The sequence below is a fragment of the Coptis chinensis genome, chromosome 2 (assembly GCF_015680905.1).
Source record: "Coptis chinensis isolate HL-2020 chromosome 2, ASM1568090v1, whole genome shotgun sequence".
Lineage (NCBI taxonomy): Eukaryota > Viridiplantae > Streptophyta > Magnoliopsida > Ranunculales > Ranunculaceae > Coptis > Coptis chinensis.
In genome coordinates, this window is record NC_141457.1 from 8,548,703 (window position 1) to 8,564,882 (window position 16,180).

General features: G+C 36.0%; 1 protein-coding gene across 1 annotated transcript; it reads right to left on the reverse strand.

The window, feature by feature from the left end:
* Positions 1–300: 300 nt before the first annotated feature.
* On the reverse strand, positions 301–14,471 carry LOC147514709 (BTB/POZ domain-containing protein At1g63850-like). The gene is made up of 2 exons (XM_086584824.1): positions 13,186–14,471; positions 301–769 (listed from the first exon to the last, which is right to left on the reverse strand). Exons 1-2 carry the CDS (start codon positions 14,425–14,427, stop codon positions 497–499), a joined length of 1,515 nt encoding a protein of 504 aa, XP_086440950.1. The 5' UTR covers positions 14,428–14,471; the 3' UTR covers positions 301–496.
* Positions 14,472–16,180: the final 1,709 nt, after the last annotated feature.

Sequence of the window (16,180 nt, forward strand, 5' to 3'; positions counted from 1 at the left end):
TTAAGCATCATAGTTCTATAATGTGAAATTCTGAAACCTGACAGATTTCTACACAATTGGAGGTATGCATAACTGCAAATGTGATGTCAGGTAATTTATGTGAAAGTACATTAAAAGTTTAAAACTACTCCACAAGTCCTTCAATATCCAGATTATACTATAGTTTTCCTAATACGTATCCTGCAATTTGTTTAGAAGATACGCCTTCACTTGGCCAAAGAACTAAAAGCATTGAACTTCTGAAACCGGTCAGATCTCTGTATGATTGAAGGTATGCATAACTATACGGAAAAAGGAAAGTTGGACAATTTTAACAAAATTATATGAACAGTACTCCATCAGGTCTCAAGTAAACGTCCAACTTCATATCCACAACAAAATAGGTCTTACCAAATATTTTAACTATATTGCCCCAAAAAGACAATTGACGTCAGGCATTCCTAAATTCTGACTTAACATCCAAAGCAATCAGTACTAAGAGGTCGAACTAAAATGGTCAGTTCTCATTGAAAGGTGTCCGAGCTGCTCGACGAAACCAGGTGTTAAATGCAGACACCAAGTGTGGACAATCCTCCACATTGCGAGTGGAGAAAGTAAGGCATTGTGGTAGCAACTCCTGTGCCTCTGACATGGGCAGTGTTGAGATGATCTTCAGGAATGTCTCTTCCAACTCTTGGAAAAGTGTTGGATGACTAGGCAGTGCTGCCATCATCTTATTTCGACACACAATTAGCACTGGGAGCCAATCCTTTACAAGCTTCATCCTAACCTGTGTTTACCACGAAAAAAAATGTCATCTCTGCTCCTAACAATCCTGGTTTTATAATCGATTTCATGCAGCATAAGTATATATATTATAAAAAGTGTAGGACATACATAGTTGTATGGATATTCAGTCCGGCTAAGAGAGAACTATATTTAGTTTTAGCATTATACATGAAAGAACTATTTAATACATAATACTCATTGTCTCAGACCACGAGGATATGGAATACTAATTCATCGATTAAGGAGAATCTTCCTAAGCCAATAGTGTGGGGAATATGGAACAAATGCAATCAATGAGTATTCGAAAATAAGCAGATGGAAGTCAACAACATGTTGGTGGACATCATGAGAGCTTTTGTATGATTGCTCTAAGGGGAGTAGGCAGTTTAAGAAAAAAGCTTTTGTATGATTGTATTCGAAAATACGCCTTGAGGTGTGACTTAAACCTTTTGGGAGGCTGATTAACCCAATATCCTAAAAAATTTAGTTTTTTCAATTTTGTTTGTTTGTTTGTTTTCCTTTACACAACCACCCAAAATCTTTGTTCGAAGGACAAAATAACCTTATTCATAGGAAAAATGATTCAATTACAAAAATAATATCAAAATATCAAATTTTTCTGAACATTGAGGCGTAATTGAGGCTAAAATGTGTTTCTTTAAACCAAGAAATTGGGTTAGGAAGCCTGTTTTAGAAAAGTTTGCATTTAAAGGATTGAAGAATATTATTTTATAGATTTACTACTATTTATCTTTTTTAGATAGTGAAAACTACTTGTACAAGGGAAAAAATAGGATTTTCAGGCTTTGACTATAACTACCCACGTTTTGTGGAAGTGGACAATTTAGTTATGGAGTTTTATAACCGTTTTATTATCTCTTTTACCCTTAAATAACTACCAAATATTTTTACTAAAAATAAAGTAATAGAACTCACTTATAACCACGTGGTTTGCATTTTAATATGGTATATCACAAACAAAAGCCATAAAAATTAAACCACCTACGTTATAAACTTAACACATTTTAAAATGCATATGCACCCACATTATAAACTTGCTTACACATTTTAAAGTGCATATGCACAATGCATTTTAAATGCAGATACATTATGTATTTTATTATGATACGGGTTCCACCAACTACTATGAAATGCAATGAGTTGGTTTATGGTTTAGTGTCTAGAAGTTTAGAGTTTAGGTTTAGGACCTAGTTTACAGGGGTTAGGGGTTAGGGGTTAATGTCTTAAGGTTTAGGGTTTAGGCTTATGGCTTAGTTTGTAAGGGTTTAGGGTTTAGGCTTAGTGTCTAGTTTATAAGAATTTTGGGTTTAGTGTCCAGACGTGTAGGGTTTATGCTTAGGGTCTAGTGTCAAATGCCTCTACAATATAGGAGGCGTAACAATTTTTAAGTTTTTACACCATATGCATTTTAAAATGTAAAGTATGTTATTATAAGTGAATTCTCTCGACTATTTATTTTAAAATGTTGAGTTCAAATAACTTAATTATCGAGTTAAAATGCATTAAATAAATTGCATTTTAATATTTATAAAATTTTAAGAGATTATGGAAGAGGAAATCTCGTTATTTCCAGTAGTTGCAAATAAATAAAGAGGGTATTCTTATCCATAACTTCCAAAAGTGGGTTGACATGTGTCGATTTTGGGTTTGGTCAAACTTGGATGTAAAAACTAAAAATATTATGTCTTTGGTTTTGGAGTCCAAACAATTCTTTACGGACTCCCTTAAACCAATTTTCTGTTCTTTAAACCTTGGGAGTAGGTCTCCTTAGGGAACTTAGAGTTCAAGAATTCAGGCGTAATTGAGATACTTTAGTTTTGTACATCACTTCTTGTATGTTGGATATTGGGTGGGGATGTATACAACTATCATTAGCAATCTTGCTACGAAAAAACTACTTTTGTAATTATGGGAAAGAATGTACTTTTTATTGATAAAAAAAAGTAAGACCACAAGGAACAGTAGAACGACTTCTAACAAGTATATGATAGAACTGGTCAGCAGTTCCTCAGCATGACAAAACAGTTGGGAAAAATCAGTTCCACAATGATGCTATATATGTTGTATGTAAGGTAGATATATATCTAACAAAGGTACTTCATACATAAGGCATACACTAACATAAGTTCTATTTAACGACGCAAGATGTCAATGCATTGGTAATCTGCGCAGGCTGAGAAAGCCAACGAGTACAAGAAACAAGGTAAACTAGTACAACCAACAAGCCCCAACAGTAAAAACCATCAATGCAAACCATCTAATTGGCTAGTCAGCAAACCATTTTATAACTAATCATTGGGAATTTTCTCCATTTCAGTTTGGTTCAAAGACACATCTCTTCAAAAAGCGGACAAGTGAACTCTTTTATTTTCCTCTTTCTTCTTCTTATTTTCTTTTTTCAAACAAAACATGGTACATGCAAAATTAATAGCTCTAATGATAGAAAAAGGGCGAATGAGAAATTTCATATGAATTTGATTCTCCAATAACAAAGATAAATTAGTGTTTTTAGGGCTCAAAACCAAAGTTCAGGGTTAGACAAGGTTTGGGAGATTTAAAAATAGAGTAAATAAGAGTTTGGTATTGCAGGCTCCAAATTGCTCATAACTAGGGATCACTCTATATGAGCTAAATGAGGAATCACAAAAACGTCCAAAATTCTTGCTTCGCACCTACCTATAGTTTTTTTTTTCTTTGATGAAGTAATCCTTGTTGGAATAAAAAAATATACATGGATAAAGATACACAAGGTGTTACATGAGCAGGAGGGAGGTCCTCATTTGCTGTACGACCTAATAAGTCAAACAAAAAACATCCCCAACTAAAGTTACAGTTCCCTTCGTTAATCCCTTAGCAACTCATCTTCTTCCCAATATGACATCTTTTCAATTAGTAATGAAGTCCTTGAAGGGATATCTATTCCTCTCTAACCAAGCTGCTGCCCAAAACCAAAGGAAATCCTGATGTAATAGGCTATTAGGATATTTATTTAATTTTTGTTTTTTATTTATTATGGCCATGTTGGCCCAGTAATGAAAGCCCAACTAGTATTGTTTTAGGGTTAAAGGAGACTAGGGTTAGTATAAATAGAATAGGAGCCTCCTTTACAAGGGGTTCAGTTGTTATTCAGATTATTTTGAAAGATTATTAATTCATGAGTAAATTTTATTAAATAATTATTTTATTGAGTGAATTGTTACAAGATTATTCTTCTGCTAATCTTAGTTCACATCAAAATGGTATTCAGAGCCAATGATTTTTGGGCAAATTTTTTTTCTCTTCTATTAAAGTTTTGAACTTTTCTACAACTAAGGTAAATAAAGCGAATTGGAAAGCTCCAGATGGCAAATATAAATGCTAGTATTGTCAATTTAATTGCTAAACAATAGAAAATGGAGAAATTTGATGCCTTGCTCGGCAATGGGTGCTTCCCCCGACTATCAGTCGTTCAAAGCACTGTATACCATTGAAGAATCCATCTATGAAGATGTTGCAAATTCAATGGGTATTGTTCCACCCATGTTGTTTAACCAACATAAAGAACACGTCGTTGCTAAGAACAATGGTTTGGAAGAGGGTTGCCAATCTTCTTTTCCATGAGTCGATGTGTAATTCTGATTCCAACAGCCTAAGATATGGTGTTTCCCCTTTCCAAAGTAATCACTTTTATAGCCCTAGTTGCTATGAAAAAAATACCTAATGTTGATAGGGATGCTCTTGTAGTTTTTTTTTGTCCCTTCTAGCAACTGTCCAAGATGCGAGGAGTGTAGAGATTTTGAGGATTCATGTTGGGAACAAAAACCTCAATAAGGTATTACTGAGCAATATCTCTCTTTTTTAGATATTTTTGCAGAAAAAAAATATCATCATCCGCACAAAAACCCGAGGAATGGACAGTTTTTTCATTTCCCAGAAATAGTCCACACTCATCTTCAAATGCTTCCCAAAAGTTATTGGTCTTTGTATCAACTTTATTAGGAGATTTAATATAATAATCATCACTATGACAAAAGTCATGATGAACATCTCCAAAAATAGAGAAAAACTCATGTATTACCAATTCTTGCTCATCATCTTCTTGTTGGTTGGAAGTTCTCAAAACAACTTAAAATGTCATCCCAAGGCTTTATAGTATTTTCCACAAAGATATAAAAAAAAAAAAAAACGAATTGTAAGCTCGAGTTTTTTATCTTAAAAATCACTAAGGAGATACTGCTCAGTAACACCTTGTTGAGGTTTTTGTTTCCAACATGAACAACTGAAACATAAAAATCTCCACATTACTTGCATCTTGGACAATCATTAGAAAGGACAAAAAAAAATCTACAAGAGCATCATTATCAGTTGATAAGGTATTTTTTTTATAGCAATTATCTATAAAAGTGACTACTTTGTAAAGGAGAAACACCATCCATCCCTTAGGCTGTCGGAATCGGAATTGTACATACTCGTGGAAAAGAAGACCTGCAAACCCGCTTCCAAAACTATTACTCTTAGCAACAACACATTTTTTTATGTTGGTTAAACAACATGAGTGGAACAATGCCATTGAATATGCAACATCTTCACATATAGATTATTCTACTACAATACGATGGTATACAATGTTTTGAGCGACTAATGAAGGGGGCAACACCTATTGCCGTGAGCAAAGCATCAAATTTCGCCACTTGTTTCTGTTATTCAGCAATTAAATTGACAATACTAAAATTTATATTCGCCAAATCTCCTTTTGCACTAGAGCTTTCAAATTTGCTTTCTTACCATAGTTGTAAAAAAGTTCAAAACTTTTTACAAAAGAAAAAAATTCGCCCAAAAATAATTGGCTTTGAATACCATTTTAATGCGAACTAAGATCGGTAGATTATTCACTCATGAATTAATTATCTTCCAAAATAATCTGAATAACAACTGAACCCCTTGTAAATGAGACTCCTATTCCTTAGCCTCCTTTTAACCCTATACCCTATAACAATACTAGCTGGGCTTTCATTACTGGGCCCACAAGGCCATAATAAATAAAAAAACGAAAATTAAATAAATATCCTAACACACCTATTATATCAAATCCTTAACCTCCATACTTACTCTAAATGGAGAGACGTTCATCCCAATGTGGAAGAGATTATTTACCTCCCAAAATCACACACCAACAAAAGAATTTGACCTTCAGCAGGATTTTAAGGTGTGTCATCTCTATTTGCTTTATAGAAACAATAGAAACAATAGAAAGAATATGCCTACCTAGGGTTAGTAACTTTTATACAACTACTATAAGGAGTTAAAGAATGAAAGTTTCCCTATTTCCCAGTATACCATGCCTATCCTATCATACGTAATGTATCTTGGGTTTGTGGGAAATTTGACAGTCTAACCTCAAGAGTAAGGATTGGGAATTCTAAAGAGTGTAGTTGTTGCAATTGGGAAGAACAATCTATTATTTATTGCAAATAATTGTTTCTCCTTAATGAAGAAGTTAGAAGTTCATAGGAATCAGCTGCCACTAGCATATACAAACTTTTTCTCCTTAACATCGTAGGTTCCAGGCAGCATTAACAATACCCTATGAAAAAGGTCGACGCTATGGCTTTGAGTTTCACCATTTAGCATGGTAATAGGTTTTCATTCATTCCACGAAAAAACAAAAATTACGAAAGGGTAATCCCCACTTAGCAAGATACTAAGTTGCAAGATTATGCACACCCCAAAAAGAAGTACCCTTCAAGGTCACATTACAATGTTATCCCAATTACACACAATCTTAAAATCTTAAGGACTTCAATTTAAATGCTTCCTTGATCTTTTGTTCAAAAATTCTACAACTTCTTTCATTCCATATAACCCAAACAATTGCTCTAGGTGGGTAGGCGCACCACAATCCAACTTGACCTTGGCAGTAGAGAATATTTTATAATGTCCTCACCAAATGCATCCTTAATTCTAGTCGGCAGTGTCCAAGCCTTCTTGAACAAAGCAAAAAATACCTCTCACATCCTCTTCGCACAAGAACACTGGATAAAAATATGATCCACATCCTCTCCAATCCCTCCAAGAGCATTTAGTATCAATGTTCATTCCTTTAGCAATCAGTTTTGTTTACGGTTTGAACCCTCAGAAACGCAATCCAAGTGAAGAATGCCACCTTTAAAGGAATAGAAAACATCCAAACCCTCCTAAATAGAGAATCCGTTATAACCTATATTGGGGCTTCAACACTCTTCTCGCATGATTCTTGATGAGAGTATGAGACCCCATACATAGCTTTCACCGTGAATACTTTTCTTTTATTCTACCTCCAAAAGCACCCATCTTCTTCCCCAAACTTATCCGCCTCTTGATATAGTACCCAACAAATTAAGAAAACTTGATACTCCCAATCATTTAGACTCCTCAAAGTAACTTCCCATTCCATCTCGTTCACACCTCTTCTAGCATAATCTCCTACCTTAGCATTTTTGTTCGCCACAAGATCATAGATAATGACATACCGCTCACAAAGTGGTCTCTCTCCTAGCCATGCATCATGACAAAAAGATATGGCCCGTAAAACCATATGGCCCCCAAGATTGCTTTGGTTTCCATTCCCCGTATTCTTGTTCTTCTCAATATCTCCACAACCATTTTGCTAAGTAATGCTTCCACCATCATCATATCAACATTGACAACCCCTTAGCACTTTGGTGAGAACCTTATACATAAAATCCAATATACTAATAGGTGAAAAGTCTTTAATTCTCTTTGCTCTTTCAATCTTAGGAATAAGATTATTGAAAGTAAAGTTAAGGCGCTAATCCAAACACTTCCCCCTCCATTTGAAATTCATTTATCACTCTCATCACATATAATTTCATAATATCCCAGCACTTCTTGGAGAAAATCAAAAGAAATCCATTCCTCGAGAGCTGGGCAGTTAAATCGCTACTCGGTGGAGGTGCAAGTAGTGAGTAGGTCTACTCGGTCGGGGATTAATCGGGATTACTCGGGCGATTTTTTAAACCGCTACTCGGTGGAGGAGTGAGTAGGTCTACTTGGTCAGGGATTAATCGGGATTACTCGGGTGATTTTTTAAAACACTATATTTCTTTACAAATACATGTTACATATAAATTAACATTGAAATACCAATATGGTAACTGGTAATTGACCACTAGAATTTATATAAAATTTTGTGAACTTGTGCAACCAATATGGGATGAAGGAGAAGAAGGGCCATATCATCTGACTTCCTCTTCATTGAGGTGGTTGTGGCAGCAGTTGTTGTGGCAGCACTCGCAACAAAGGGCTCATTCGAAGCTCTCGAAGATGACATCTCTAAATTTCAGAAAAAAAAATCAAAGAAATAAATCAGTTAACATATCACAGACTCACAGTAGATACCAAATAGTGTTTGGTGTGGTCAAACACTCGAAGCTCTCTTTTTGTTCTAAGCTCTCTGATTTTGTTTTTAATTAATCTGAGTGACCCAAATTATGACCACAGCTGCAATTAGAAACAATCCAGCTGTATATCTAAACACAGTCCAACCCATTTTCATAATTCATAACTAAACTTGGCATCAACAGTCCAACAGCTCTATATCTCTCTCCGTGATTTTTTTTTTTTTTATACAAGTGCATCAACAATTTCTTATTACAAGAAAAGGGACGTGATGAGAACTTGAGAAGTGAGGGGAAGTGAAGAGAGAACTTGAGAAGTGAGGAGAAGAAAAGGGACGTGATGACTGATGAGAACTTGAGAAGTGAGAAGTGAGAGAAGAAGAAGAAAAAAAAATGGAGAAGAAGAACTGTGCTAGCGTACCTGGAGAAGACGAACTGTGCTGGAGAAGATGAAGTGACGAACTGCTGGAGAAGACGAAGTGACGAAATAAAGTTTTTGATTTCGCGAGCCCTAAAGTTTTTGTTTTGGACCTTTGTTTTTCTGTTTCGCGGGCTTAAAAAAAAGGCCCGATTTCTCACTATTAACTCACCCGGGCCCGATTACTTATAAATTGAAATATCGGCCGATTTCTCAGCGATTTCTTGTCCCCGATCACTCATGGGGAGTAATAGGCTGAACGGGTCGGCTAGGCACCGAGTAGGGAGTACTCGGCGATTTTATAGCACAGCTCGAGAGTCTTGTCTCCATTTAAGTTCTTAATAGCTTCACACACTTCCCCCTCACTAATGTGATCCTCTAACATTGTTTTCTCCTCCAAAGATATTCGCTCAAGATTAGATTGACACCCTCCAATCTACGTCCCCATTTATAAGGTTCAATGGGTTCTTCATAGAGTTTCTTATAATACCCCACTAATAACTTCTCGATCTTCAATTAGAAGATTAGAACCCCATTAATATCTAACTTACCATGACTATTTCTCCCACATAATCTCCAAAATATTTCTCCTCCAAGATATTCGCTCAAGATTGACACCTTTCAATCTAGGTCGCCATTTATAAGATTCTTCATAGAGCTTCTCATAATACCCCGCTACATGTGTGGCAATAACTTCTTAATCTTCGGCTAGAACCCCATTAATATCTAACTTACTATGATTATCCATCTCCTTCTAGCGTTGGCAATCCTGTGAAAAGTATGACGTGTTCGTTTCTCCAACCTTCAATTTCACCTCCCTCAATATTTTCCCTGCATAATCTCCTCCAAGCATAGCGATACAATCAATCATTATTTTACTACCATTTTTTTTCAATTTCCTCCCCTGAAATCCCTACTACCTCTTCTTTATGATATAACACTTTTAGTACCTCCAAAATCCTCCTTTATTTTTTGTTCCAAGTTCCCAAAACACTCTTCGTTCCAAATCTTTAAACTTGCTTTAAGCTTGTTCAATATTTTCCAAATCACAAACCCGGCTGACCCTTCCACCTCAAAACTTCCCCACAATTATTTCATTTTTGGAATAAGAGTTTCCCCAAACCACATGATTTCAAACTTAAATGGTCTTGGTCCACCCTCTAAAACTTCACAATCAAGTAGAATTAGGCAATGATCCGAAATGGTTTTGGAATTGCAGACACAATGGATCTAAGAAACAACTCTTCCCGATCTGGAAAGATGAGAAATCTATCGAAGGATTGACAAGACTCCCTAAACCAAGTAAACCACTTCCCCACCATTAGGATATCAACTACACCATTGTTGTGCACAAACAATATGCCCATCCACCTTGTCTCTTGTAACCTTTCCGGCTTTCCCACATAAACCGAATTGCATTAAAATCACCACCAATGCACCACAGGCCTCCAAACCATTCTCTAACCTCCTCCAATTCCTTCCAAAAAGTTTCCTTGTGGTTGGGCCACACATTTGTCATCAACAACCACTCATCCTTACCTCTCATATGAGGAGAGATAAAGACAAAAACGTGTTCATTGACTTCATTCACATACCCTACCTCAAACACTTCCTCATCCCACATTGATATAATACCACCGGACCTTCCATTAGCGGCTACAAAAAGAAACCCTACATAAAGGCCTAACAACTGGGTGCATTTTCATAAGCTTGGTACTTCAGTCTTATTACCAACCTTTGACCAAGTACCACTGTACCAGTAGAAATTAACACTGTAGGAAATAAATTTTATTAGGAATCAGTGTTCACTTAGGGTAATATTGTCTGGTAATATTCCTTAACTATCATTAGGAAGTGCCAGTCTTTTCTCTTAATTGCAGGCCAAATGCCTGAAATACTAAGCAGCTTATCCTTCGATTGCTCAACGTAGTGTGTAACAGAAAAAGATGAATGATACTGTTTTCATGTGTGGGTTTGTGCATCGTCAGAATTGTTATAGAAATTCTTATTACCACCCGCTTAGAAGTGAACAAAGAAAGTTGAGCAGGTAGAATGAACAATAATAATACACCGAGATCAAATTATTTGTATCTGCATCTTATGGAATAGGAAAGAAATTGGACTCCTTTTTTCCATGCCAAGCTTGTGACATCATACTGATCTCATTGAAGGTAAAGTTTCCTAAGCTAGACATGTTGGAAAAATCGAATGCATATAAGCTCAAGGAGTTTGGGCATTGCTATCCAATCACCATGTTCTCAGCAACAGGGAGATTGGAAAAAAGAATCTAAAAGTCATCTTTAAGTGCATACTTCCTGCTTTAGAATGGTTTTGCAGTCTTCTTCATCCTCAAAAAAGCCTTTTTCCAAAACCCGAAAAAACCCTGTTCCTCAAGAAATAACGCGTAACCTAACCATCTCCTAGGTGGAGTATGCCCCTACCAGTTGGTCTATCCTTCAGTTTTTCTACAACTGAATTCCATGAAAACCTAGGAACGGGGTGTTCTTCATAAGCTTGGTGTTCAATTTATACAATTTGACTAATTACCAATCTTACACCTAATACCAGTAGCAATTAAGTGATTAAGACTGTAAGAAAGAAATTTTATTAGGAACCAGTGTTCACTTGGGGTGGTGATAGTGGCAATTTGTACAATACAAAGTAACATATCCTTAGCATAAAAAGATAAACAGGACACAATTTAACGATTAATATTTTAAAATCAAATGCTCTGAACTACAGAGTCCATATAAAAATGACAACCATGCAGATAGCTGGATAATCAATAACATAACTAAAACGACTCCTACAATAAAGACAGGTAGTATAACTGCTACACTAAAGACAGGCAAGCATCTAAATATTCCCTATTTCCAAGTAAGTCTTACATGCTATTATATTCTTTCTATTTCTTTTTCCATTTTATTTTTATGACTTAACCCCACATTACTTCTTCAAAGACTAAACTCCCTGTTAGGTTATGTTTTGAGCACAAAACACCTCATTCTATTATAAATCACATCATGAAACCCCAGTATTCCACACTTATTTTATTTTTTTTATTATTGAGGCTTACACCTCGAGCGCCTCTACGGCTCGCCTTAAGCCTTTTATGGGTTTAGCGCATTGAGGCATTTGTTGTTGTTCTTTCTTTTTGTTGTTTCTATTGTAAGGATACATCATCCTACTTTTTCTATGTTTCTATATAAAACACTAACCTCAAGAGTATGAATTGTGAATTATAACAAGTGCAGTTTTTGCAATTGAGAAGAAGATTACACATTTATACCATTCCTTAGACTGATTGTTCCTCCTGGTGAAGTGTATTTGACAGTGGATAATCTGAAGACTGAAGAGTATAGACATTCTAACAAGTGCAGCTGTTGCAATTGGGAAGAAGAATCTCCCGTCCACTTCAAATGTTTGTAACCCCTAATGAGAATTTGTAAGTCTATAGGAACCAGCAACCACTAGTATATAGAGACTCTGACTTGAACCATGACCTCCTAGGTTCTAGGCAGCATGAACAATCCCCTACGATAAAGATGGATGATATTGTTTTGGGTGTTAATTGTGAGAGTCTATGCGTCAATCACAATTGTGGTAGAAGTTCTTATTAGAACCCGCTTAAAAGTAAACAAACAGAAGGTTGTGCTGCTATAATGAAAAAAGAAAATGCCATGATCATGCCTCAAGGAGTTTGAGCAATGCTATTTCTAGTTAACGTGTTCTCAGTAATAAGAATAAAGAAACTATCAATCATCTTGTCATTCATAGTTTTTTCTTTAGAATGGTTTGGAGTATCTTCATCCCCAACAGACCATCTTTTCACGATCTGACAAAATCCGCTCCTTCGAAGAATAACTTGTAAGCTAACCATCTCCTACTTTACTACTTACTGTAATCCCCTACCAGTTTGCCTATCCTTCCATGTTTGTTTCTATAATTTGAATTCCATAAAGGCCTCGGAACCGGATGAACTGTTAGAAGCTTGGTGCTTCACCTAAAATTTGACTTCTACCAAATATTACACCTAGAACCGTTACAAATTAACACTGTAAGAAAGAAATCTTATTAGTGCCCAGTTAGGGTGATATTATCTAAAAATGACAGTCCTTAATCTGTGAGCGTAGCAAACTCATGAGGTGGGTCTCCAAAAGCCTCGCTGATATTCACTTCGTTTCTGTCTGTATACCTCCCCCCTCACCCTTTCTCTACTTCTCCTTCCCCATACCCAGCCTCTCTTTCTCCTTATCTCTTCTCTCTCTCTTCTCCACCTCCGCTACGCTCACACCCACTGCATAGCGGTAAATCTAGTTATCCTTAGGAGGTGCAACTCTTTGATTTTGCTTACAGACCAATGCCTAGACTCCACACCTTACCAGTCATATAAAATGCAAGACTAACAATGCCTATAAACTACACACTTCATATAAAAAATGACAACCATGCAGATAACAGATCAATCTATACATAACTAAAAATCTAAAATGACCAACTAGCAATCTAAACAGTTACAAATTGCATTAAAGACAATGTAGTATATATAACAAAGACAATAAAGACATGCAAGCATCTAAAAATATCTCAACTACACATTACCTGTCTAGAAGTCAAAATTGCCCCAGTAGAAACAGCAGTAGTAAGTTTTGCAGTACACCTAAGCACAACACCCACAAGTCCCGAAACAATATTCTTGGAGGCATCATCCCAAAAAGCCTTTTGCAAATTCCACGTAAACACCCCTTGATCACTCCACTCCTTAACAGCACTCCCTGCAACTTTCAACTCAATCATCCTCTCAATTAACCAAACCAACTGCCTCCCACTAGTCATTGCCTTATGTAAATTAACCCGTTGCCCTGCTTCCAGCTCGTAATTCTCTCGTCTAAAATCCGGACTCGAATAGGCTTCCATACTCTCCTTCATTACTCCTAAACTCATCCCAAACGCCCGTTCCAATACCCGTCTCACGGAATCTTTATCCGAAAACTCCCTCAACAATTTGGACAGAAATAATTTGGCAGAAGCGATATTTTGTTGATTATTAATAGCTGATAAAACTAAATTATATAACATTTCCTCAGATAAATCATTATCTGATGGCAATACCCTTGCGGCGAGTTCTTTACATTCTTCTTCTCTTAACAACGGGATAATACTCAAAACTCTATTCTCTTCTTCTTCATTCCACGGTACAGATTCAAGAAACTTAACACATGCTCTAACACAATCTTCAAATAAAAGTTCAAGTGCTATAGGTAGTATAGAAAGTGCAGTGGCAGCGGAATCAATGGTTGCCATGTAATCATCAGTGTATAGTAATTGTATAACCGTTAGATGAATATCTGTTGTTCCAATCGAGGATGGTATTTTAAGCACGTGATTAAATAAAGTGGAGGAGGATGGGTGATTATTATTATTATTATTATTTTGCCAACGATCTGATAAGAGAGCGGAGAAATATTGGGAGCGGCAGAGAATATCGGAGTGGAGAAAGAGTTTTGTATCGGTCGATTTATCGGCTGAGTCAGCAGAGGAAATTGAGTCTGGGTCGAGGTCGAGGTCGAGGTCGGGTGGGAGGGGTTCGAGGCGTAGGAGGAGGATGACGTCAGCAGTAGTGGGGTCATTGAAACGTGATGGTGATGGTGATGGTGATGGCGATGGTGACGTAATAATAATGTTAATGGGTTTTGGAAGAGTGGGTGAGGGTTTTTGAGTGATCTCGGTTAGGGTTCCATCAGTTTGAGTTGAGTCGTCGATGTTAGCGAGAGTTGAAAGATTGTTTTCGATTACGCGCTGTCTTTTTCTTTGGTTATTATTGCTGCTGCTTGTTCCCAACATTATTTCCTTCTCATTCTTTGTTTTTAGAAGATATATATTTATTTGTTTGACTTTTCAGACTTATCCCGCCACGTCATCATCTTGACTTTTCATCAAAGTGTGTACGGGCCTCCACTGCGGCCCATGATGAGCTTATACGGGTAATAAATCCGCTGACAGGGGTGACAGGTGAGAAAATGACTTTTCTAATTGTACTTCACCGTATATACTGTAAAGGGTATTTTTTTTTTCTCCAGGTATACTATGTGTGAATTGTGATGAATAATATCCGCACGGAAAATTAGACGCTTTTTTGAAACTTCTAATCCTTCTGTGAGAATAATGTTACCGTCACAGTAATATTGATTAATATGATTTGTTTACAGGTCCAACGAGCAAAGTATAAACACAAATAATTTGAAGTTTGTAATGCGTTTATGCAGCCATTGAACGGTTATTAGTTTGGGCTGCGCGGTTATTAATTTTGTGTTTGGACTTGGCCGCGCAATTTACAGTTTGGTGCATAATACAAAATATTAGGATATGAATATTTATCAGTGGCCCTAAGGACAGTCAACACAGGCGACTAGCTGGGGCTCTGAAAGTTGGTTAAAAAATAGGACCTCATTGTCCAGACAATTATATTATGTATTACCTTAGTAAACACTAGACATGTAAAACGATTTAGCTCAAATGGTACTTAGACTAGTTTTGAAGTTGTTGTTATAGAGTTCAAACCTTCTCAACATCATTTATTTTTTTCTTTTTAATTTTTTTTTTCGGGACTAACATTCAATTAAGCCCCTTAGTTGGAATTTGGCTTGGGCTTCCAAAGTGTCAGGGTTGCCCCTGGTCGGGCGGTGGGAGAGCGTCTAGTGTCTATGCACTAGGCGGTTTTTTTTTCTAATATATATAGTAATACACATATATACTATAAGAAATGAAGAAAATCATTTACCATAACTCAAAAAATAAACACAAACAAATATACTTATTATAAAAATGCGTAATAGTTTAGGAATATTGACTTCATATAAAAACATACTCTTTGTTATAATAGCATATAATTTACATTAGACTTAAGTCTTTTAAACTCATTCAAATCTTAAGTATACACGGGTTTTTATTTTTCGACATTTAATCATTAAAAAAAAAAAAAAAAAAAACTTGACTAGACCGCCTAAAGGCCGCCTAGTCGGTCCACCGATTTTTTAAACGACTAGAGCATAGGCGAGTCAGTTGGGCACTGCCTAGCGCCTAAAGACCGCCTAGGCGGCCGCCTAGACCGATTTTTAAAACGGTGGTATTTATCGATACTCAATTTCTCGAAACGTATCGTGGATATATTCTACTATTTGGGGATATTTGACATTGTTTCACATGCAAATATCATAGATATATCCAAAATATCGACAAATATTGTGGATATTTATTGATATATTATTTATATTTATTTGAAATATAATAGCAAATATTAAATAAAATTATTACATACACAAAATATCTCCAAATATCTCCAAATATTACAAAATATCAAAAATATCATTAAAATATTTTTGATATTTACAGTTATATATATCTATAAACATATCGTGATATTTATGTATCTTTCTCTTAAATCTCAATATATATCTCGAGATTTTGTACTATGGTATGGTGCACAGGATTTTGCCTAATTTTAATTGGAACGCTGAAGTTGCAACACCCTTCAAATGTTTCATGTTGTTGAAATTCCTGTATTATCATTAAAGATGCTCTACGAAGTTTCTAAGAT